The 26,448-nt window shown below is 31.3% G+C and overlaps 1 protein-coding gene across 2 annotated transcripts in view; it reads right to left on the bottom strand.

Annotated features, from left to right (window-relative positions):
* LOC139504488 (mesotocin receptor-like) overlaps nucleotides 1–21,014 on the bottom strand; it is a 28,052-nt gene extending 7,038 nt beyond the window's left edge. Inside the window, exons 1-2 of one of the 2 annotated variants that reach the window (XM_071294594.1) lie at nucleotides 20,708–21,014; nucleotides 913–1,056 (exon numbers count right to left, since the gene is read on the bottom strand). In XM_071294594.1, coding sequence (XP_071150695.1) covers nucleotides 913–1,002 — 90 coding nt within the window. In that variant the 5' untranslated portion in view covers nucleotides 1,003–1,056; nucleotides 20,708–21,014. Of the gene's footprint in view, nucleotides 1–912; nucleotides 1,057–12,341; nucleotides 12,403–20,707 lie in introns of those variants that run through there. The other variant, XM_071294595.1, reaches the window with a different exon arrangement.
* Between the last annotated feature and the right edge of the window lie 5,434 nt (nucleotides 21,015–26,448).

The following is a 26,448-nucleotide window of genomic DNA, read 5'->3' as shown; positions in this document are numbered from 1 at the left end:
AAGTGATGTTCTCTTCTCATATGCGATATATTATATTATGTATATGCATTGCATATATCGATCACGTTACGGTTACACTATTCCAAATATGATCTTTTTGTTAGTTTACGATTCAAGTTAAAATAGTAAGTACCATGGTTTTGACAATTTTTACTTTGAGAATGCTGATATTGACTGATTCACACAAAAACTGTAATAAGGAATGTATAACCTAGTTGACCAGATGATTTCTCGACAACAAGACACTTTGTTAATCGTTTTTAAAAATTATATTAAGTGTTTATTCATAGAGTTTTAAACAAGATATTCGTAAAAAAATGTTTTTGGATAACATACCTGTTTATCAATCCTTACTTTGTAGTTCTACATGTATCGATCATTAAATTAGATGTATGTTTCATTATAATAAGTTATTGTGATTGGCTACACTGCAATATCGCTTTATTTCTTGAACAACTTCCTTACAAAATAGAATGTATTGTTCTTGCTCACACGAGGTCACACAATAAAGTGCACATGTAAATTAAATCAAAATTTGATAAAATTCGTGTTTTCATGAACCCTACCTGAAAAAAGGTAATTATAAGTATTGAATGCTTCTTTTTGTGATTTCATAGGGTTGTAAAAGCTTTAACTGTGCGCACATTTTTAGAATGAAGCCCTCCGTGTCTCATACAAAATGTACTTCGGTGATTGCTTTTACACCCCAATAAAGTTACAAAAAGAAGCATTCAATCATTAAATAGTAATGTTCAATAATTACACAATTGCGGTGTTCCATGCTTAGGACATATTGATGACATTTAGTTAAATTCTAAGTTAGTGTAATCCTTGATGTAGTATTTTCATATTGACAATCAAAACACATTTTCTTATTTCCTATTTTATCATTACAGTAAAGTCATTACTTACAGACGGAAAGGACATCTTCTTTCTAGATCCATTTCTCAAATCTAGGTCAAAGCTACTGTTAACACTCACATTGGAATAAAGATCAGCCATTGTGGATAGAGAATCATTCGTTATATGGTAGGTGTTTTCTATTTACTGTGTCTTCTAAAATCAAGAATATAAACATTTATTTAAAACATATTAACTACAGTATACATTCACACTATATATGAATTTTTACACGTAAAACCTAAAATAACAAAAAAATATTTTGTATCTTTGGTGCGTGTTTCTGGATTTATTTTCATGAGAAACTATAAACCCTAAACACTTGTGTTTCACGTTACAGTTTTTAATATCAAAAGGAATATGTTATGAACGACTGCACGGTATTGTTTATTTTAATGTCGAATACCTATAATAGCTCTCACACACTTCTTTAGAACTTTGTTGGATAATTCTATCATTGACCGCCCTACAACATCTCCTTATTTTTTTTTATACCAAATAGGATTAAATACAGGTGGACATGGATACATACATGTTAACTAATATATGTTTAATCAAACAGTAAAAAACACAACCTAAAGAATACATCAACACCGTTTTAGAGTTTGCTCTGTGTCATAGACATGACTACCGAAACTTCCTTAACATAATGCATTTTACCGTTTTTCTTTTGATAACAAAATGATTTTAAATTGATAGGAATTTTTAAATTAAGTTGATTTTAACCGATTAAAAGCCAAACTCTGTATTTCTGACTGTCATAATGAATAATTTACAAAGACTATAAAATGATAACAAAATTACGCAACAATTCAAGTAAGTCATATTGCTGGTTGACATCAAATGTCTTTTTCTTATTGGCTTGCAATTTTGTGAAAAGACTTGTAAGTGCATCTATGCATTAACATATAGGAAACCAGGTAATGAAAAGAAAACAATGACGTAAGTGGATATTGTTTTACGGGGAAACTACAAGCCTGTTAAAGTTAAACGAAATGTTAACCTAGAGAAAGGAGTCTTACTAATCTGTTTACTATCGTTTTACATGTTTAGTTTGTCACATTTGCTTGTTGAATTCTGAAGCTATATAATAGGGAATGGAAATTGGGGATATGTCAAAGAGACTACAGTCCTACCAAAGAGCAGATATAAGACAAAGTCCACTCAAGGTTTTTCGTCAAATATTTTATTAGTCGTTTGTTCGGCTGTTTCCCTTATGTCGGACATAAATTGACTTTGACATCGAGGAGCTAGCAGAAATATATAATTTATTTGTTCGTTATGTGTTAAATTTTTTTTACAGTTTAAATATTTTGATAAGCAAAGCACTTTTTATACCAACTGGAACGTTAAATACAAATTGTTTTTAACGCTTATATATATCACTTTCAACTTGTCATGCTTCGCCGTAACCAAAACCAATTTTGTCTTTATTTCATCCATTACACAATCCTTCAAGGGAAACAAACAAAGTTTAAAGAGTTTCATAACAGAATCAAATCGTCCCAGGGTAAACTAACTTATTTAAGCGACGGGTGCAACATGTATTTTGGTCATTTTTTGTTCATTGCGTTGTGCGTTTGTTTTTTTACTTTAAAATGTTCATGCCTGTTTGGTATCTTTTGCCTCTTTTCAACCAGAGCTGAGATTATTTTTGTTTTACGTATGTTTAGTTGCGTATAATTTTTTCATTGGTAAAATAATCACTTCTGAAGAAAAATGTCTAACAATCCTCTTAATTTTCTTCTGACACACGACGGAAAAGGCGACTTTCACGTTAAAATACGTCTTTTTGCAGATCATTAAAAAAGAAAGAAAATGTTTTTTCAAACATAGATAGATATTGCCATAATATACTTTGAAATTCTTTTAATATTTGAAAATATTCCCATGTTCAACTTGTAACAGGTTATCCTTACTCAAATTGAAACAGATAGTATAAGTTATAAATATGATTGTCATTACTTAAGGCGAAGTATACGTAATTTGACGCCTCTAGCGGAAATCGGGATACAAAACGTGCGTCGTTAGTTACGCAAGTTATCTCCCTTTACTCAAAGAACGAGAAATGATCAAATGTGAAAGAAATCCAGAAAGAAATTATCATTACATTGACTTTGTGAGGTCTATCATGAATCGAAAAATAAAGGCAACAGTAGTATACCGTTGTTCATAACTCGTAAATCTATGGACAAAAAACAAAATCGGGTTAACAAAACAAAACTGAGAGAAACGCATTAAATATAAGAGGAGAACAACGACACAACCTTAAAATGTAACACACACAGAAACGGTCTAAGCATTAGACAAAATCCGATGAGAATAACAAATATAACATCAAAACCAAATACATAAATTTGGGATAAAAAAGTACCGTGACAAGTATTCCTGTAGTTTCTCAAAATTTCAAAGACATTATCAGACTCCAATCAGAAATTTTAGTACATGTATCACGGTCCTATTGTGTGTTAGTCAACTGTGCAACTGTTTTTGTTTTAGCCTCATGCAGGAACCGCCGGGTACATAAAATAGCTCGTATTTATTTCCACAGAAATTAGGAATGAACAAATAATCTAGCAAAAGATTCTTGTTTCTTGTCGTATTTTACATGTTAAAATCAAAAATGACCCCACAATATATTTTTTGAATGAAATCTTGTAGCGTAATCTTGAAGGTAACTAAAATAACCGTTAAAAAGTGTGTTGAACTAGAAAGGCGTGGGCATATCTCGTTTTTTATGCAATTGAAAGTTTTAGGATAAAATTGTATTTGTGTGAAAAGTATAAACGATAGTACACTAAAGTAAAGGGTAATCGACCTCGAGTAAAACAATCTGTGTCATTTTGGTCTTTTGCGGATAGTTGTCTCATTGGCAATCATACCACATCTTCATTTTTATATTAACATGTATAAGTGGGAGGACAAATCTCACAGAAAAAAACCCGAAAAAATCAATCAGATTCCGTATACAAAACATTTCACAGAAACTAAGGATTTAGAACCATGCATGGTTGAACTACACATGTATGATAAAAATAGAACATTCAGTTTTTTTTCTTGATCAAATTCCAATTTCTAACGGATAGCAAAATGTGCATTCTTGTGTTTTTCTTTCGTGTATCATTCAGAAGTAAAGAATACAATCCACGTCATTCGATAAGGCAGCTGGGGTGTCAGAATTTTCGGCGATAAATGTTTCTTAAGCTTCTGTAAAAGACATTTCGGTCAAAGTAATTTCAACTTTTAATATGCAAACTTAGGATCGAGGACCTTGTTTTTTCGTAACAATACATAGAGAAATTAACAACATTTAGGGTATTTCATTGTGTTTATGATATATAGGAAACTTCAGTTTTTCTAATAACAGAAACATTAAACGATAGAATTGTCTCAATTTAAACGGCCTAATTTCGTTTATGAATTCTTCTGAAATATATATAAAAAAATAAAGGGTCAAGGGCTGTATTTTCTTGAAAACAATATTTTGATAGTTCAATCTTTAAATTTCAAGTTGTAGGTATTTTGTTATATATTGAATGATACTTGGTAAAACAAATAGTATTTTTGAAACATGACCAGAAAGGACGCTCAGAAAAGAATACGCCCGATAGATCTCCTTATTTTTATATTACATAAACAAACCCGATTTATTTGCAAACACAATACGCAATATAAACACGTATAGCATTACATAATGAACAGTCTCCTTGCCAACTTCCGACGGAAGGTTGTCGCCTTTCCGAAATTTCTAGAGGTCCTGATTTTATATGGAGTTTATGAGCTACGATCCTTGCTTAGAAGTGGCACCCCCTTTCATTATACTGGATACATTCAAATGAATTTACACTAGAAACATTTTTAGCATCATACTGGATGAATATATTATCATTGCATCGCTCTTGGTATAATCGTATATATGATATAGCAGTACACCATTACATACGTACATTCGTATAGCATAACAAAGTACGTACATTCATTATATGGCACTAGCGAATTTACAGCATACAACTATAACAGTAATTGCACAAAGCTTTAGAATTACACTTAACAATATATACAACAAAAATCCGATCTGTTTTATTCATATACGGGTTCTTCTTTCGACCTTATTATAGCCATTCTAAAGATGATATGCATTTGCAGATTTTTATGTTTTTGAGTCGTAGATGTGAAAATTTAAGAAATAATGGTACAAGAAATTATTTCCATTGTTAATGAATCTCCAGCAAACATTGATACCATGATAAAGCCTTGTCGTGTAGTTAAATAAAAGGGAACGCTATCGAGAAAGGAAATTTTAAAGTAAAATTGTAGAATCATGTGCACGTGTGTGAACTTGACAAATAGAATGGGTTGTGTACGCAATACCCCGAATAACACCGGGAATGGTGAGAAGGAAAAGAAGCGATCCCAATATTATAACCGAATTTTTCATATATGTATAGAATCATTCTGTTCTGATCTGGACAACTCTATATTTGATTTAAAATTATTAGAACAATACAAATATTTAAAAAAAGATGTGGAACCCTGCCTTATCAAGAAAAGATGGAGTTAAAGTCTATACAGTAATTTTCTTTTACTTGCAGTATAAAGTCGGACGCTTATATCCGCCACATTAAACAGCCTTTCGTAAGCCGTACGGATGACACTTCTTGAAAACTAATATGTTTGTTGGTTTATTAAATTTAATTATTTAATAAAGTTAAACCATTTTTTAAATTGTTCAGAGATCATAAATATTCAGGAGTAAAACACATGCAAATATGGGCCCCTACTCTATTTATTTATCAATTTGCATTATTTTGGCTTTAGAAATATTCTACAACATTTTTACAGTTTGTATCATTATCAACCATGTCAACCGATTATGCTTTTCTCTTTTTTACATTTCAAATACTGAGGGAAATGTGTTAACCATATTAAAGAGTTGTATGACATTACTGTACGATGCAATGGGTATACTAGCGTAGCCGAATATTTTGTAATTCTCCGCTAAAAATCAAACTTCAAGAGAATATAGCTCGAAAAACAGCACGATTGATATGGACTTTTTTGCAACAATGGTTTCATCGTCTATTTTCAAATTCAATTTCGAATTCTGTTGACCAACGAATTAGAAAATCATTATAAAATAAAATATATCTATTTTTTTTTAGGATTACCCCTATATATCCTTTGTATTTCTGGAGTATCATGCTGTTAGATTCAACAGCTTGTATCTGGAAAACGAAAACGGTTACCCCCTTTTTTATTTCAAATTCTGATGTATTTTGAAAAGCAGAATCCAAATGTAAAATTTAAAAAAAAAATCTGTTGAGTAGTTATATTACGTACACTTCGCCTTAATCTGGTTTTTGTTTTTTAATTGGTATCAGTACCGATTAGAAATTTGTTGAGTAGAATTGAGAATGGAAATGGCGAATGTGCCAAAGAGACAACAACCCTACCATAGAGCAGACAACAGCAGAAGGTCACCAATGGGTCTTTAATGTAGAATAGATACAAACATGTAACTCGAATATGAGAACTTTTCTAATCTTTACAAATATTTGCCGACTCAGCGTCAATAACATAAATGCTCATAATGATAAAATGAAAGAATCTGAACGATTCGCATTGTCTGAACTTTTTACATTTAAGTAGTTAGTAAACAGTAATACAAGTCATCACAAATATGAAACTCAGCTGAAACAACTAACCTTGTCTTTTTTATATAAGGAGGAACTGAACTCCCTTAATGAATCAAATTAAAGCGAGATGTATCTATAAATACTATGCTGTCACCTGGTGCTTTTTTCCTCATTTCAAATTATTATTATATTGTATAAGTGTACGGATTTGGTGGACGCGATGCCGAATATTGACCGAAACAATATAAGAAAAAGATTAAAAAAAATGGCAAAAAATTTAAAAAACCGAATAATAAACCAGCAAAAAACAAAAGAAATAGAAATAAGGACCAAGCATTGAAAGACAAGAGTAAAATGGGTGGAACAAAAATGAATAGATAAAAAGGACAAAAAAAAAGATCCCCTTACTACAATTTTGAATATGAACAAACGATATAAAGTTCAAATTTCAGATGAATATTGCAATAATTTGCATGATTTGATCTGACAATGCAATGATGTGTATACACGTTAACGATGAGAGTTGATCAATACTTATAAAAAATTTTTATGATCACATAAAGACGGATGCACTTGGGTTGTCGGATATAGTACTGATCATATTATATTCTCTTTGTATTTGTATAGACTGTTATATTTGTTAATCTATTTTCAAAACATAATTATCCTCTAGTATGATACATTATTAGATCATACTATCATTTATTAGTCTACGTACTATTTACTTTTTCATTTGAGATATTTATTGATATACAAAATATGTGTGTTGCCATCAATTACATCGCTGTGTCATTATTTCTCCTTATAATAGTTATTAATCATGTGAAATGTGACCTGTTCATTAATTACGATGATAAATATAATTGATAACCTGCGAAAAAGAATAAGTTTATAAAGTCAAACACTTTACATGGATCGTATTAAATCTCGGGCCTTATTCACAACAGCATTGTAAAGTTATATTCCCAAACACAGGATCAATGTTCAAAGTAACAGCGAATCATGAAATCGTAATAGATAATGCAATAATAGAGTTTAAAAGAAGTTACCACAGTATCCGGAATATTAAACTTATCGTTTCAATATCAAGCATGTACAAGTATTTGTATGTCCTGTACGTTGTTAATCTTTTTTAATGTAATTATTAAGATGAGCAAAATAAATTGTACTGCTATGGTTGAAATTCATCAGGAATGTAGAGAACCAAACATTGGAGTAAAAGAAATATAAAAAAAAAAATTAAAAAAATCGGCGATTCATTTACATATTTTATTTTAAAAACTTACCTTTTTTATACTACGGTTTTACTTCCACGGTATATTCAAGATAATAAGTAAAGTAAAGTGCGTGTACATACATAATTCTGTTATAACTCATACAGCATGTATTTTAAAATTCAGATTTAAAAATAAGATAATATAGTGGTACTTATGTTTTAAAGTGTGTGCTTGACAGATTCATTAATTGTATTTGTTTGACGTTCAAAAAGGTGGGGGGAAGGGGGGGGGGGGGGTAAACTCATCATAGATACCATGACTTAATTTTGTATATACGGCAAACGCGCGTTTCGTCTACAAAAGACTCATCAGTGATGCTCGAATCTAAAAATGTTAAAAAGGCCAAATAAAGTACGAAGTTGAAGAGCATTAAGGACTAAAGTTTCTAAAAGTTTTGCCAAATACAGCTAAGGTAATCTATGCCTGAGGTAGAAAAGCCTTAGTATATTTCAAAAACTCAAAATTGTGTAAACACGTAATTTATAGATATAACCATATCAATGTTAATTCATGTCAGCACAAAAAAGGGCTGACTACTAAGCTGGTGATACCCTCGGGGACATAACTCTCCACCAGCAGTAGCATCGACACAGTGGTTGTAAATAAACTCATCATAGATACCAGGACTAAATTTTGTATATACGCCAGACGTGCGTTTCGTCTACAAAAGACTCATCAGTGACGCTCGAATCCAAAAAAAAGTTAAAAAGGTCAAATAAAGTACGAAGTTGAAGAGCATTAAGGACTTAAGTTCCTAAAAGTTTTCCAAATACAGCTTAAAGTGGGACAAAAGATACCAAAGGACAGTCAAACTCATAAATCTAAAACAAACTGACAACACCATGGCTAAAAATGAAAAAAAACAAACAAACAACAGCACACATGACACAACATAGAAAACTAAAGAATAAACAACACGAACCCCACCAAAAACTAGGGGTCATCTCAGGAACTCCGGAAGGGTAAGCAGATCCTGCTCCACATGTGGCACACGTCGTGTTGCTTATGTTATAACAAATCCGGTAAATAGTATAATTCGGTAGATCACATTCATGAGAGGGAAGGGGATTGTAGTTACGACGTAAGGAACATATCCGATATCATTTGTGAAACGGTTATTCCATAATGGTCAACCAACTCGTGATGGCGTCCGTAAAATTTACGAAGGAATGATTTCAACTTGACCATTTGGAACTCATGGCTTAATAGTTTCCTTGTGCGAAGCAACCCTCTATCAAGAAAATCATGATAGGAAATGCAAGCACGGAAATATCGTATCAATTGGGAGATATATACCCCGTATGCAGGTGCTGCTGGGATGTTGCTACTTAGAAATGGAAATCTGAAATCATCCCTTTTGTCGTAAAGTTTTGTTTTCAACCGACCCTCATTGTCAATTTCTAGATATAAGTCAAGACATGAGGCCGACTTAACTGTATCTGTAGTATCCTTTATCTCTAGCTCTATGCTAGATAATCTATGCTAGAGGTAGAAAAGCCTTAGTATTTCCAAAACTTAAAATTTGTAAACAGGTAGTTTATAAATATAACCATATTAATGATAATTCATGTCAGCACAAAAAAATTGCTGACTACTGGGCTTGTGATACCTTCGGGGAAATTAATCTCCACCAGCAGTGGCATCGACCTAGTGGTTGTAAATAAACTCATCATAGATACCAGGACTAAATTTTGTATATACGCCAGACGCGCGTTTCGTCTACAAAAGACTCATCAGTGACGCTCGAATCCAAAAAAGTTAAAAAGGTCAAATAAAGTATACCCAAAGAATAACCAAAACTTGGTAGTCTTGAAAAAAAAAACCATACAAAATGACAAAAAACAGTTAACAAGCCACAACTTAAAACACTTAAGACGATTAAATTTGAAAAGAAAAATCTCCATATGTAATTCTCCATAGATATGATTTTTGAAATTGAAGGTTCACATCTTCAGCAAGACTTATTTCAATGTTCCAACCATGTTTTTCTCATAAAATAATAGATGGAATTAATTATAAAGACATAACGATATATAAACTTTACCTAGCAGTCATTTTAAAAGACTCAATCATGACAAATCCGCATGTACCAGATAAAAAAGGTTCACAAGAGTGAGGATAATCTCTACAATAGTTGAACTCCCACTTATTTATTAACCTTATATTATGTTTCGTCGACCTGTCCGAAGTCATCAGCCTCAACCTCATTACATTAGGTCATGTTGGGGATTTTTATAACTGACTTTGCTCTGTGGGTTTTAATCAATATTAAAGGTCATACAGTAACTGGGTATTGCTTAAATAAACGTCATTAGAACTCTGGTAGCTCTTTGTTTTATGAAAAGCAAACCACATCTCCAATTTTATTTTATACCATCAAACAATTTAACTTCAATACTAGGCATGTTTAATCCTTATTATATAGTTCACAATGATATGCATTTGTAATGTAACAAAACACAGAGAAAACGGTGCTTTTTTTGTATCATTTTCTAAAATATAAATCTAGGTTAAAATAAATTGCGAAAAATCTGTATAATACGTAAGGGATATAAGCCGATAACAGTCCATTCTGTAAAATATTGGACAGGTCTGAGGCCGCAGGCCGAAGACCTGTTTAATATTTTACAGAATGGACTGTTAGAGGCTTATATCTTACTTAAAACATTGTTTAACACGTCGATAAAAGTTAAAATAAAAGAAAAGCCAGCAAAGATTTATTTGCATCAGGTATGAAAATTGTTTTGTCAATAAACTTTCTTTACATTAAAATATATCCTACATGTAGGCCCCTTTAAACAATAACTAAACTGAAAACAAATAGACAAAAAGAAAGTACAGCTGAAGGTAAACACCATTTATTGCTACATGAAGAATAAGACACAGGGTATGTGTGTCATGATTTTTACGTGCGCAAGGACTACTCACATTTTCTGCTCATAGTTTCCGTAAATACCATTACATACGGTTTGTGTTTCAAAATGGATAAAGTGATGAAAGTATATTTTAAATGCAAAAACGAAGAAAAAGATGTCGTTGCATGTTTAGTGATTGTGTTGTTTCAAACTTTGGATTAAAATCAAATGTGTAATTGGAATCTATTCAGATACAGTATTCAGTGTGGATTACAAAGAGGATATAGACAAAGCAGCTAACAATGGTTAGTTTTATATATATTATATTTCAAAATGTAGTCCTCCTCTTTTAGTTGCTTGTTTCTTCTTGGGTTTTATTTTTACTAAGTGAATGCGAAAAGAAAAAGAATAGGATATGAAAACAGGTTCTTGTCGAACCATATCGAGTGCACCGCAGTCGATTTTATTACAAATACATATTAATTATGAACAAAAGAAGAAATAGCAACATGCAATCAGTTATATTCTTTTATTGGAATTTTCAAGAGACTGTACCCAAACGGTACCACCTGAATACATCCACCTTTTCTGGGTTTTTTTCTTTCTGCAAGGTCGTGTCGCTCTTTTTTCGTTTATTTGTTTATTGAGTCCTTTGTGTTTTATAAATGTTACCGAAATATATTCTTGCCTCGATTTTCTTTTGAAAAAAAAATCACTCATAGAACGATCACTGCAAAAAAGTGCGAATCGGAAACACTATTGGTTTGTTTGACAGATAAAATGCGGTAATGTGTTCCTTTATTCTACTTTCCATATTCATCGTGGTTCATGAGCGAAGTGTAGCGTTATATTCATATTTAAGCAATAATATCAGACTTAAAAAAAACAATACTTCTTAATCAATTTAGAAACTTGAATATTATTAAAACTATTCTAGTCCCCTAGTTCATGAAGGAAGTTCAAGATTCGCACTTTCTACACAGGATAAGGTTTAGTTTGTTCATGGCCCTTGTATTGTAGCATGATCTATCAAATTTAAAAATAATTACTTCATTGCTTTATTCATTGTTAATTGTAGTTGAAACTGATGTTAGGAAGAATAAGAGCAACACCAGAGGTCAATTTTGATAGCCTAAAGACGGATGAGGATAACTCTTTTGAAAAAAGAAATAAACTCATAAAATCCAAAGAACAAGACTTTCAACGAGCACAATCAACTTATTGAATTAGTCTTAAAAGAGACAACCCCAAAACATGAGAAAATGGCTGTGATATAAGTATTGAATGTGTTAAAAATCAATTTGAAAGTGATTTCTTTTCCGCAAGAAACCGTTTTGATGAGTGACAACGTTATTGTATTGGAAATTGACTTTAATAAAATGTTTTTATTTAATTGTCATTTGTTCTTTGGTTGTATTTAATGTTTACTAGATGAAAACAATTGGGGTAATTAATAAGTTTTTTATTTGAGTGATTTAACTATCATTTACCTGTAAGAATCAGTTATGCTACCTTTAGCTGTCCAATATTTTTAAGAAAGAGGAGGGCTATTCTTAAAAATATTGGACAGCTAAAGGTGACATAATGGTTTCTTACAGGTAAATGATAGTCTAATCACTGAAATAAAGAACAGGTAAAACAATAGAATGACGTCACAACAATGTTTTAATTACAATGTAGTGTTACAGGATGTTAATGTGTATGATGAATATATGTACAGTGTACAGAGGAAAGATTTATACAATATATACTTAGCAATACAAATATCGCTCCACATCTCATCATGTATAGTAGTTTTATAATATCTTGTTTTTGCAAAAAAAAGTGTAGCAACCGAATTTATCTTAATCATAACCTTGCAGTTACATATGCAGAGATTACAGAAAAAAATCCTTTTAATCATGCAACTGAAAATTTACCATAATGCATTTCGCAACACATTGTATTGGGTTCTCTATGCTCTTCAATTTCATATTTATTGGCCTTTTTTTACTTTTTTGATTCGTGCGTCACAAATGAGTCTTGTGTGAACACATAACGTCCACAATTTTTGTCCTTGTATATATAATGAGGTAAATGACAACCAAAGTGTCGATGCCACTGCTTGTGAAGTTTTCCTTCCTCAGGGTATTACCAATTCTGTTGTCAGCATCTCTGTTTTGACATACCATAGATTATTATTGATATGGTAATAATTATAAATAATTTACCAAACTTTGGATTTCCAGAATATTACAAAGTTTCTACCCATGAAATAGATTATCTTCGCTGTATTTTAGAACATTTTGAAGTTTTACTGTCCCTCTGGTATCTTTTGTCTCTTTTTTTTAAAGTCTTTTGTGTTCTCAGTTCTTTTAAATTCGTACAGTGTTAGGCCTTTTTTATTCGAGCGTTTCTAATAAGTCTTTTGAAGTCGAAACTCGTGTCTTACGTTCAAAATTTTCATCCTTGTATGTATGAATTTGTTTATCAAACACCAAAAATCAAAAATCAAGAGGTGTTTTTAAATGTTAAAAACTGAAATAGAAAAATCTCAATTCACCAAACTGTTAAACCTGTCGAAACGAAGAAAAATTTCTTCTCCTTAGAAAATCAACGGGAAAAACTGCGTGTGTTTTTCTGCTGAGTATATTTTTAATAAACAACTTCCGTTTTGACCTAATTTTGAATAATAAGTGTTACAGTTATTATATATGGCTAACTATGCGTAGATCAGGATATTAATTATAAGTATATTTACATTTAGTCGGTTTACAAATTATAAACCAAAAAGCATCCTTCTACTTTAAATTTGGTATCTAACATATTTAAACTTATTGATAAGCAGTTATTCAGACGCTGATGTAGAATATTCGGAAAGATGTGAAAGACAAGTCCAGCAATACAAGACAATAGCAGAAATTTGGCTGAATGTATTTATCATCATGTAAGGAATTGCATATATCATGTCGTTTATATTGTAGAATTTAACCAATTAAAATAAAATTGAAAATGAAAATGGGGAAATATGTAAAAGAGACAACAACCCGACTAAAGAGCAGACAACATCTTGTTAATCTTTAGAGAATTTAAATAAAATTAATTCAAATAAAATTCAGGATGCATGGTTTACCCAAAGTCCTGTGTGAAAACTGAATGCATAATAAATGGAAGTGTGTAAAATGAATTACAAGAATTTCATTCACCTTTCGCGGACAGTCATGCAACTCATATATCCGTGATGCATATTGTTGTTGCAGTGTTTTAATAGTTTAATGGATAACAAAAATAAAGGTAAATTGAAAAAAAAAACATCATAGCTCTTTTCAATTTCTTTTGAATATTAAATTTGTTTGAACATTTCCAATGATAGTCAGTTGTTTACGCTGTAATAGATATTCTAAATATATGTTCAATATTAAAACACCAAGCAACACATATCTGAATAAAAGCACATAATGTGGATATTGCAATTGCAACATTTATCAACAGCTTTATAACCAACTACCAAGGGACCAGATTTCTTGGATTAAATGAACATGTTGATCAGATAACGGTATTTTAATACTCATACACAATGTTAAATGTATAAAATATTTAAAGCGATTAAATTGCAGATTTTTTTTCCAATTTTGTTTCATTACATTAGTATTAAAGTATACAGCAAAACGTATAGTTGAAGATTCACCAATTGATACCTTTTTTTTTATAAATCAGAGAACTCTTTCCAAATAGATTTATAAAATTGTATACGTTGATTAATGATTGAACTATTAATTGAACACGTTAACTGTATAAATAAGTCTTTTTTATGGCATTTTGGAAACAAGTAACTTATGCATATTCATCACCTGCGGCCATTTTTTCAAGCGTAAACATATAGTCTTGTCCATTTTTTTTTTACTGTAAACACATATAAACAGGTTGGTTACTGTAGAGATAAAAAAAGATATGGTATGATTGGCAATGAGAAAAAATCTCTACCTGAGACCAGTACAGGCTAATAATGTACAAAAAGGTTAAGCGTGGTATGTCATGCAGATAAGAAAGACTTATATAAATATATTTATATATATCAGCTAAATTATCTATAGTAAAGGATCCTAAAAATTAATGTAAGATACAGTCACAGAAAATAATTATATTTATGAGTACGTCTGAGCCAGTGACAACTCTACAACAGATTTATCCATCGGATCACCAGCAATAATGGTGATACATGGCTGTGTGAAGAACCAAACTTTTGCGAAAGCAAATTTACAGATCTTACATTGTTGGGTTGATATTTAGACGAGTTGTATATATATACATATATATAAATAAATATATATAAATATATATATATATATTAGTGTCTAAGAATGTAACTTTAACACACTAATGAGTGTTATAAAATTAGTTGTTATATTTTATATATTATTCACGCAATATTTCGCTAAACAGATTAGCTTCATGCGTGTGCATCTACCTAGGTGAAATCGGATTTACGACTTTCTTTTTTCTTCTTCTTCTGACAAAAAATATCTTTGAAGCTTTAGATGCACAAAATTTATAGATTGAATGTCTATTTGAAACATATTTTTGCCGTTTATTGTACATAACATTTTTTAGATCTAAACAAATAGGGTTTTTAGTTAAATATAATAAAATTCATAACGTTTTCCTTTGATTTTGGCTAAAACTGTTTTTCATCACTTTCATTAAGTCCATCAGGTTCAAGAGTACGTAGCTGATGCATTTAGAACCGTTCTCTCTGTTTTCTCCTTTCGGAGTCCCAATTTTGGTTTACCTCAATTATTTGAAAGGTGATATTATCAAAAGTATTTCCTGTTCTGTAATTAGACAGTTTCTTTTTTTTTTGTATAAAACGACCGGACTTTTGTATGACGTCCATTATCACTAAACAAGTATACATATTTGTGAAGGGGCAAGCTGAAGACCGCCATCGGGTGCGGGAGTTTCTCGCTGCATTGAAGACCCATTGGTTGCCTTCGGCTGTTATCTACTCCATGATCAGGTTGTTGTATCTTTGACACATCCCCCATTTGCATTATCAATTTTATCTTACACTGTCCAATTCATCTAATGTTAATTCATATAACAACCGAGGAAGTAACAAAAATTTATGCTAGTATCGGAAGAGTTATGGTTATTGCCTTCATTGAAGAAGTCCTATTTAAGATTCCTAACTTGCAAATCATTATCCATAATGAATCTATTCATTTAAGAAATTTATAGGCGTCAACTGTGACGTAAGAGTTAATAAATCGACTCTTGATTAAATTCCTTTCACACATTGCAATGTTTTTGACACCTCAAATCGAAGAAACAGCTAGTAGTGTTGTAGAATACTCGGGGACATTGAAATTGAAAGATCGTCTTTTGAAACTGATAAATACATATACAAACAGAATGTGGGAACGTTGTCGTTTGGGCTTCGTTTATTGTTGAATACATTAAGAAATTATGGCATTTGTTTTCTATATTGAATTTCTTACATTTTTTTAAGGTCAAGGCTTTTTGTAGATTACCTTCCGGTATGAGTTTTGTTCATTGTTGATGGTAACACTGGTGAACATTGGCAATTATACCACATTTTTTTTCAACAGTTGCAATAACAATGATTTCCAAGTGAAATAAAAACCGTTAATTTCAGATGTGCAATAAACGTAGTCAGAAGTATATGCTATGTTTTCACAAACTATATTAAGTGAAAAGCGAGATAAAGTCAATTGTCTTATCATTCAGAAAAATGAAAGGTTAGCTTGCAATTTGTCAAAATGATAATACAGACTTTTATTTGACGGCTTAATACATTATACCAGTCAGGATCCTACTTCGTCAAAATTATCTCCCCATTACGCCAGTTCATTTTCACAATCGTAAAAATGGAAGCCATTGTAGCGATGACGCGCTACCAATTTTGCTCTTGGAAACCGATAAATTTATCCACATTGCACCAATACGATCCTTATATGTCAGTTATATTTTAAAAGACAAATGTATCAACTAGCTAATGAGCATCAGTTAATGATATTGTCTGCATTGATTCAACTTAAAACTATTGTCTGATCGGTTGTTAGTTGGAATTTTCGAAAAATCATAAACATTTAAAAAAAAACTAATTAAATATTTCGTGGAAGGGCAGACTAGATTTTTTTAGTGGTTGAAGACTATAAACCGTAGTTATCACACACAAAAAATTAGATTTTTTCGAAGATATGCATTTTCATCATCCAACTTGTAAGACTGTCGTCAAGTACTTTCAGTAAAAAAATAGCTATTCAAACACACCTTCCCTGTTTTTGTGACTCATTAGATAGGTATTTCACTTGACCCATATATTTCATCTTTTAGTACTGTTATGTTTTTGTGTTATAAAGTCAACCTGTAGCTTTAATATATAAAAATGATAGAATCTGAAGCGAGACGATGTATGAAATATTCTTACTTTGAACGATATCAAGACAAAATACTCAACTCAAACACGCCCTAACATAAAAAGGTGCACTCGATTTTCTCTTTTCGATACAATTGTTACCTATTTTTTGGAATTTTTTCTTCAGTCACATAATGGAAGGGCAGACACGAAAATTACTGAACTAATAGATTGATATCTATTCCGTCCGTGGTAATTTTTTCAAAAAAATCGGAGGTTATTCATTTTTGTCATCCAACTTGAAAGATACCCATGTCGTCGACTTGATATCTAATTGTTCTGCTTAACTATGTACTAGATAAATTGAAAACTTATGCAAATGGTGTTTTTGAAATAAAACACCTCGTAATTGAGAAGAAAATTGCAGTTTTGTTTGTTTCTATTAACTTTTTAAAAATTTGTCACTATAGTAAACAATACAGTAAACATTTATCGCCTTCTCTAATAGAGAGCTTCGATTCTTTTGTTCTATTTCAACCTGGTTTCCGACTGATACTATATCGCTTGCGTTAATTTCTTTTAACAGGCACGTTATGTTACAACGATGTTTTGTTTTCCACCAGACAAAGACAATTGTATTATTATTCAGTATAATTAGTAGAATAGTTGCAATGTGTCTAATTTAAACAATGAATGCAATTTCACGGCTTATCGCGTCATACTATATCTATTTCGCTTATCTCCGTAGACAAAATGTAATATTTTCCTTATTATCTACTTAAAGTTGAATGCTAGATGAAGAGTAATCAGTTTACATAAATATATAGATTCAATTTTATATTTATATAGAACAGCCAAACTAAAAAAAAGTAAATTCATTTATCTATGAACTACTTGGGGAAAATCCTACATTAAGCTATTTATTGTAACGAAATTTACGATCTAATAATTAATCCGTCATTTATTTACTGAGGTCAAAATCTAACACTGTCTATTCTAAGACAAGTCGTAAGACTTTCCATAACATTTTTACTGGTAATTTAAAAATAAAGAAGATGTGGTAAGATTGCACATGCGACAATCTTCACAAGTGACCAAAATGACACTGAAATTGACAGCTATAGGAAACTGTACAGCCTTCAACAATGAAAAAAGAAATACCGCATAGTCAGCTATAAGTCATGTTAAAGTAAGCCTCGGAAGATATATATTCAAAATGTGTTTTTAAATTACAGTCAGGACTCTACTTTATCAAAATTATCTCCCCATTACGCCAGTTCATTTTCACAATCGTAGAATTGGAAGCCATGGTAGGGATGACGCGCTGCCAATTGTGCTATTGGAAACCGATCAATTTATCCACATTGCACCACTACGGCCATTATATGTCAGTTGTATTTTAAAAGACGAATGCATCAACTAACTAATGATTATCAGTTAATTATCTTGTCTGCACTTTTTCAAAACTATTGTATGATCGGTTGTCAGGTGGAATTTTTGAAAATTAATAAACATTTCAAAAAATTCGAATTAAATATTTCGTGGAAGGGCAGACTACATTTTGTTAGTGGTTGAGGACAAAAAAACCCCAGTAATCACATACAAAACATTGTAATTTTTCGAAGATATGCATTTTCATCATCCAACTTTAAAGACCGTCGTTAAGTACTTTTAGAAAAAAAAATAGCTTTTCGAACACACCTACTCTGTTTTTGTGATTCATTAGATAGGTATTTCACTTGACCCATATATTTCATTTTTTAGTACTGTGATTTTGTTATTTAATAAAGTCAACCTGTAGCTTTGATATACACAAATGATAGAATCTGAAGCGAGACTGTGTGACATATTCTTGCTTTGTACGATATCAAGACAAAATACTAAACTCAAACACGCCCTAACATAAAACGATGCACTCGATTTTCTCTTTTCGATACAATTGTTACCTATTTTTGGAATTTTTTCTTGAATCATATAATGGAAGGGCAGACACGAAAATTACTGAACTAATAGATTGATATGTTTTCCGTCCTTGGTAATTTTGTTTTTAAATCGGAGGTTATGCATTGTCTACATCCAACGGAAAAGATATCCATGTCGTCGACTTGATACATAATTGTTCTGCTTAACTATGTACTAGATAAATTAAAAACTTATGCAAATGGTGTTTTTAAAATAAAACACTTCGTAATTGAGAAGAAAATTGTCATTTTATTTGTTTCTACTAACTTTTAAAATTTTGGTCACTATACTAAACATTACAGTAAGCATTTATCGCCTTCTCTAACAAAGAACTTCGATTCTTTTGTTCTATTTCAACCGGGTTTCCACCTGATTACATGTAAGGAAAATACGTATTCTTTGTGATGGTCTCAGTGTAGTATTTAGGAAACTATATGCCTAACTATGCACTTCAAATATTTACAAATCTGTGTTATTTGATAGTAATATCGGATATTCAGATTTGTACTTTTTTCTCTTATAATACATAACAAAACGTTTGTTAACAAGCATATATAAAAGCAGTTTTAAATATAAATACCTACAAAAGATATCTGTTGAACTGTATGATAATGTCATGGAATAAAACTGTATGAAAATTTGTTGAATGAACATTTAAAGAATATGATTATCATCATTTAGTAAAATTCCTCAGAACTGTAATAGAGGAAATGCTGAAAACCAACTGATTTTCGCGGATACTTTACTTCGCATTTTACTTGTTCTAATCCACCTAGCGGCTATTAAATTTCGCGGTATTCTTATCTACTTGATGAAGTGTGATACGTTAAGATCCAAGTTTTACATATTCGCGGCGATTTATATTCGCATTATTTTTCTACCCGCGAATGTTGCGAAAATAAATCGGTCTCGAAAATAAGTTGGTTTATAGTATAATTATATTGATAGAAGACTTTACATTGATATTTGGAATATGTAATGAAAGATCGACTTTAGATTGGATAACTTATCCATGTAAATAAAGGCAACAGTAGTATACTGTATCAAAATTCATAAATCGATAGATGAAAAAACAAATCCAGATTACAAACTAAAACTGAGGAAAACGTGTCAAATGTAAGAGAACTACTACACAACAGTGAAACAATACCGAAACGTAACACACACAGAAAAGAACTGTTTCTCGTTTCTCGTTTTGTTATATAGATTAGACCGTTGGTTTTCCCATTTCAATGGTTTAACACTAGTAATTTGGGGGCCCTTTATAGCTTGGTGTTCGGTGTGAGCGAAGGCTCCGTGTTGAAGGCCGTACATTGACCTATAATGGTTTACTTTTTCAAATTGTTACTTGAATGGGGAGTTGTCTCATTGGCACTCACATCACATCTTCCTATATCTATACATAATGTAAAAGAGGGACGAAAGATACCAAAGGGACAGTCAAACTCATAAATCTAAAACAAACTGACAACGCCATGGCTAAAAATGAAAAAGACAAACAAACAACAGCACACACGACACAACATAGAAAACTAAAGAATAAACAACACGAACCCCACCAAAAAACTAACAATTGTATCATTTTATTCTTTGATAATTGAAAAATATTAAGAACAGACAAAAAGTCAGTCAATAATTTTAGGAAACGACACGTGCATTTACATTATCTGATACTTATCATTCTTATTGTTTCCCATTCATAATTAAATTTATTCTTACCTTATTGGAATACCAGGATACATTGGAAAACATTTATCCATAGCTGTTAAATATGTTACACTTAAATGTCAATAAATAGATTGAGGCTTATATATATTTTTTTCAGTATTAACACTAATCGGTCCACGATGTAACTAAATGCACAAGGCAATTATATAAATTTTATCATGTTTATAGGAATAGTAGATTACCGGAATAGCATCACTATAATAGTTGATATTAGATACACTTTATATCATTTCTGTCATGGAGACATGTCATATAACGCACGATAATACAACTATCAGTTATATCTCACATATCCTTTATACTTTAATCAATACATATCTGATATTTACACTTTTGCATAATATTTGCAATATATCCCTATATTAAGATGTTTATTTGACCAAAATGTAGTTTTCATAATACAAATTGTTTCTATTATTGTCTATTATACTGTTGATATTTTCGTAACCTACCAGTCCTATAAATTTACTATAATTGCCTTGTGCGTTAGACACATCGTTGACTGATCAGTGTTTATAATGACAATATCTATATAATGTCTCGAATCATCTTATTGACATTTAAGTGTAACGTATTTAAAAGCTGAGGATACATGTTTTTGTAATGCTTGCTGATTCCACTAGGTAAGAACATATCTATTTGTAAAGGAAACAAAATAATAATTTTCTAGTGTTGTCAAAGTAGGCATTTCATAAAAAATTAGTGACATACATTTTGTCTCTTCTTCATCATTATAAACATTATCATTTGATAAAATGATGAATTATAAAGAAAATTATCCAACTCTAAGTTCTTCTCTTTCTTGGCTTATTCGAAAAGTAACGTAAAGTATCTTTTTTCGTGGACTATTTATAATATTCATTTCTCAAATGAATAATAAGAAAATGAACGTACATTTCATTTTTAAAACCCTTTTAGAGAATTATTTAAAAAAAGGTTTCAACAATGATACTTATAGTGTAAAACCATTATACAATTCAATTGAACTTGTAACTTTTGAAAGTGTTTTGTTTTATAACTGCTTTTTGTGCATACTGTTTTCCTTAAGGAAAGTCTTTTTGATCAGTAAACTTATATTTTCTTGTAAACGAAAGCCCGTATATAGTATAACTGTCAAGCATTCTATGCTTCTGATAAAAAGTAAAATAACAAAAATAATGAACTCCGAGAAAAAATCAAAAAGAAAGTCCCTAATTAAACGGCAAAATCAAATGATAAAACACATCAAACGAATCGACAACAACTGTCATATTCCTGACTTGGTACAGGCATTTGAAAATGTGGAAAATGATGGACTGAACCTACTTTTATAGCGCTACACCTTTCACTTGCAGTCCTTGTACGTATGTACGTAGTCCTTCTCATAAATTTGTATATTCACTCAAAGTACAGTTTTAGGAAAAATCTTGAGGCGTTGAATTTTTGTGTAATATACTGTTAGAGACAACAGTACAATTGTGTATTATGAGAAATTTAAATAACAATTAACATAAATTATTATAAATTAAGGAACTTCTTGAACCTTTTGGATTATAGCCTTTCACCTTTTATATAAGCTTTGTATTTCAAATAATTTGGCCACGAACATCACTGAAGAGACATGTATTGTCAAAATGAGCATCTGTTGCAGGTAAATTGGTACCGTTAATGTTATAACTACCACTGGGTCGATGCCTCTGCTGGTGGACTGTTAGTCCCCGAAGGTATCACCAGCCCAGTAGCCAGTACTTTGGTACTGGCATGAAAATACGTTTTTTTTTTGTGTTTTTAAAATTTGGTGTTACAAATTGATAGAAATTATTATAAATTTAGGAATGCATCTCCCTCATGCAAAGTTCTGATTTCTTTCACGGAGTTGGCTATACTTTTTGGACCTTTTGATTTATTGCTCTCCACCTTTTATATAAGCTTCGATTTCAAATATTTTGGCCACGAGCATCACTGAAGAGACATGTATTGTCGGAATGCGCATCTGTTGCAGGAAAATTGTTACCGTTAATGTTATAACTACCACTGGGTCGATGTCTCTGCTGGTGGACTGTTAGTCCCCGAAGGTATCACCAGCCCAGTAGCCAGTACCAAAGAAAATACGTTTTTGTTTTTGTGTTTTTAAAATTTGCTGTTACAAAATGTTTATTATAGATTAAGGAATGTATCTCCCTCATCTCCCTCATGCGAATCTCGGATTCCTTTCTCGGAGTTGGCTATACTTTTTGGACCTTTTGAATTATTGCTCTTCACCTTTTATAAAAGCTTTGGATTTCAAATATTTTGGCCACGAACATCACTAAAGAGACATGTATTGTCGGAATGCGCATCTTGTGCAGGAAAATTGGTACCGTTAATTTTATTAAAGGATACATCTAACTTATTATTTGTCTTCCTATGAAAAAGTAAACTCTCAAAAATACTGAACTCCGAGGAAGATCCCTTAATGAAATGACAATCAAAAGTTCAAACACATCAAATGAGTGGATAACAACTCTTATATTGGTGATTTTGAATCTGTTCAAAGTTTTGATTGTTCTACCCTATATACCACATTGCCTCACATTCTCATTAAGAAAAATTCAAAAACCTAATTAAATGGACATTTAAAAGTCAGAATGTGAATGTATATGTTCAAACTCTTTTAGGTCATTTTTTAGTAGCAATGGACAAAAAAACTATGTCAATTGGACATGCTTTGAAACTATATCTGCCCTTAAATATTTTCACTAGATATATTTTTTGTTCGCTTTGGTTATCGTCAGGTTATCGAAATTCCAATGGGGAATAACTGTGCAACACTTATTGCGGACCTGTTTTTGTATTTCTACGAGATACAATTTATGGCAAAAATCATCAAAGACCCATCGAAACAACATCTGAAAAACAAATTCAACAATACTTTTAAATATTTAGATGATGTTTTGGCTCTCAATAATGACGACTTCAGTATGTATACTAAAGAAATTTATCCTGTTGATGTTACTTCAAATAAAGCTAATACTATCAATGACCACTGCCCTTTCCTTGATCTTGATATCTATATCACTAAAAGAAAGCTTAATACTAAAACTTATGATAAAAGAGATGATTTTTCATTTCCTATCGTTATATTATCCATTTTTAGATGGTGACGTTCCCTTGTCACCATCTTACGGTGTTTTTAAATCTCAACTTGTACGATTCGCTCTTGTATGTAACAATGTTTTAGATTTTAACGAGAGAAATTTATGTATTTCTGAAAAATATTACACCAGGGTTTTCGATATCACAAACACTAGTCAACACATTTACTAAATTTTATCATCGGTTTAAGGACATCATTTGTACACAAAGCTCGACATGCACACTTCTTATACGTTCAGGTATTTCACATCCAATTTTGTACTGGAAATATTCTTTTTAAAGCCCAAAGATGTCAGTATTCACCTCAGAAACTAAGAAAACATTTAAATAGACTTATTAAGAAGGGATATAGTTACTATACTGTTGTCAGGTCATTAAAGATTGCATATTTTGGCGTTAATATTGATTCACTTATATGGTCTTTACGTCGGAACTAAACACATTTATTCCAAAACCAGTTGTTGACATGACACGGGTTATGTTCTTCTCATACATGTTATTATGGTATGATACTAAACCCCTAACGGGAAGGATTGTGCCTGACATTTATATGATGAAATCATAATCTTTCAATCAGTTTAATTGAAGTCTGGAGCTGGCATGTCAGTTAACTGCTAGTAGTCTGTTGTTATTTGTTTATTATTGTCTTTTTGTTTATTTCCTTCGGTTACACCTTTTGACATCAGACTCTGACTTCTGTTGAACTGAATTTGAAAGTGCGTTTTGTTATGCGTTTATTTTTCTACATTGGCTAGAGGTATAGGGGGAGAGTTGAGATCTCATAAACATGTTTAACCCCGCCGCATTTTTGCGCCTGTCCCAAGTCAGGTGCCACTGGCCTTTGTTAGTCTTGCATTACCTTTAATTTTAGATTCTTGTGTACAATTTCGAGTTCAGTATGGCGTTCATTTTCACTGAACTAGTGTGTATTTGTTAAGGGGCCAGCTGAAAGACGCCTCCGGGTGCGGGAATTTCTCGCTACATTGAAGACCTGTTAGTGACCTTCTGCTGTCTTTTCAATGGTCGGGTTGTTGTCTCTTTGACACATTCCCCATTTCAATTCTCAATTTTTTTGACTTGGTACAGAAGTTTCCATATGGATAATAATACCAAAAAAAAAAAAAAAACCAAGAGAAGGGAGGTACAGTTGGATCCCATTGGAATGCTGATTTGGTTTTGTTTAAAGAAATTGTCCTCCAAATTCTAAACATATGTTTACAACCATCTAAAGACGTTGTGATTTCAACTCACTGTTATACGTTCTTTTCTTAAGTGTGAACATTTTCAGATTAATGATACGTAATGATGTTAAAGATATAAGTACCAGTTTTTGTAAATCGGATAATTAAAAACAATCTCAAAACATGAACCACTCCCCCCTCTCCCCCCCCCCCAAAAAAAAATACTTGGTCTTAAGTATTAATTTCTAAACAAATTCAACCAATTATATTTAAGTAGCAGAACATAAACAAGAAAAAAATGTTATGTTTTTCAAAATTATACATTTTAAACTTAAATTAACGTTCATTTAAGCGGTTTTATTTTGCACGTTATATGTTTATTTCATGGATGGCTGGTCAATTATCAAATCGTGAAATTCATTACGATAAATAATGTAATGCGTTTATTCAATAATTTCACAGTCACAAACATTTAGTTTCAAAGTGTGGCTGTTCTTTTACAGTCCTATTTACCATGTTTTCAGAAATATCGCATTCAATTTTTAACGGTAATTGTGTTAATGATGTCAGTAAATGAACAATCATGTAGTCGTTTAATTGAACTAAGTCAATGTTTTAGACCAATTACTGCGAACATTAATAGGTCAAATTACTGTTAATCTACCGATTATCCTGAATAATAATACAATTGAACTTATCGCTTAAATAGTTTTTGAAAAACATAACAACATTGTGACATAATATGTCTGTTTAAAGAGATATAGTATAACATACATAGCCGTCAAATAGCATTGGTATAATGTTTGAACAAATGACAGGCTAACCTTTCAATTATCTTAAATTCATAAGACAGTTGACTTTATCTCGCTTTTGACTTAAATTAATTAAAAAAACATAGCATATACTTGTGACATCATTTGTCTGTCAGGAGAGATTAACAAAATCTTTTTAAACGCATTGATGTGTGTAACGTCTTTACCAAGATAAGCACAGTAATTCATCTAGTGTAAATCGATAAGATAAGTGCTTCTTAAATCTTCATTCATGGATTGATAGTTATGTTTTATGTATACGTTCATTTGAGTAAGAGTCTTGTGTTTATTAAACTACAGATTGAATGCTGGATAGACACCGGAAAAGGTTAGAATAATTACATAATAAAACTGCCCCTTCGAAACGACAAAATTACTTTACGATAAAAGAAAGTGGTTTGTTTTACATGTATGTTTGGACAACCAATCTTCACAAATAACTACAAGATGTTAATTGTGTTTGAATGGTAAGTACCCAGTTACGGTCCAATAGGAACTATAAAGGGGCATAAAGAGAAAACATTATTTGAGTCTTTAATTTTATCCACAGACAAAACTCGTCATGTTGTAAGTCAACATTAGCAATACACTTGGATTCTCTTAGTTTTATATGGTTTGGAACTAA

This window comes from Mytilus edulis, chromosome 14, assembly GCF_963676685.1.
Source record: "Mytilus edulis chromosome 14, xbMytEdul2.2, whole genome shotgun sequence".
NCBI classification, from domain to species: domain Eukaryota; kingdom Metazoa; phylum Mollusca; class Bivalvia; order Mytilida; family Mytilidae; genus Mytilus; species Mytilus edulis.
The sequence above is the reverse complement of the archived record's forward strand: the minus strand, read 5'-3'. Positions and strand labels throughout refer to the sequence as shown.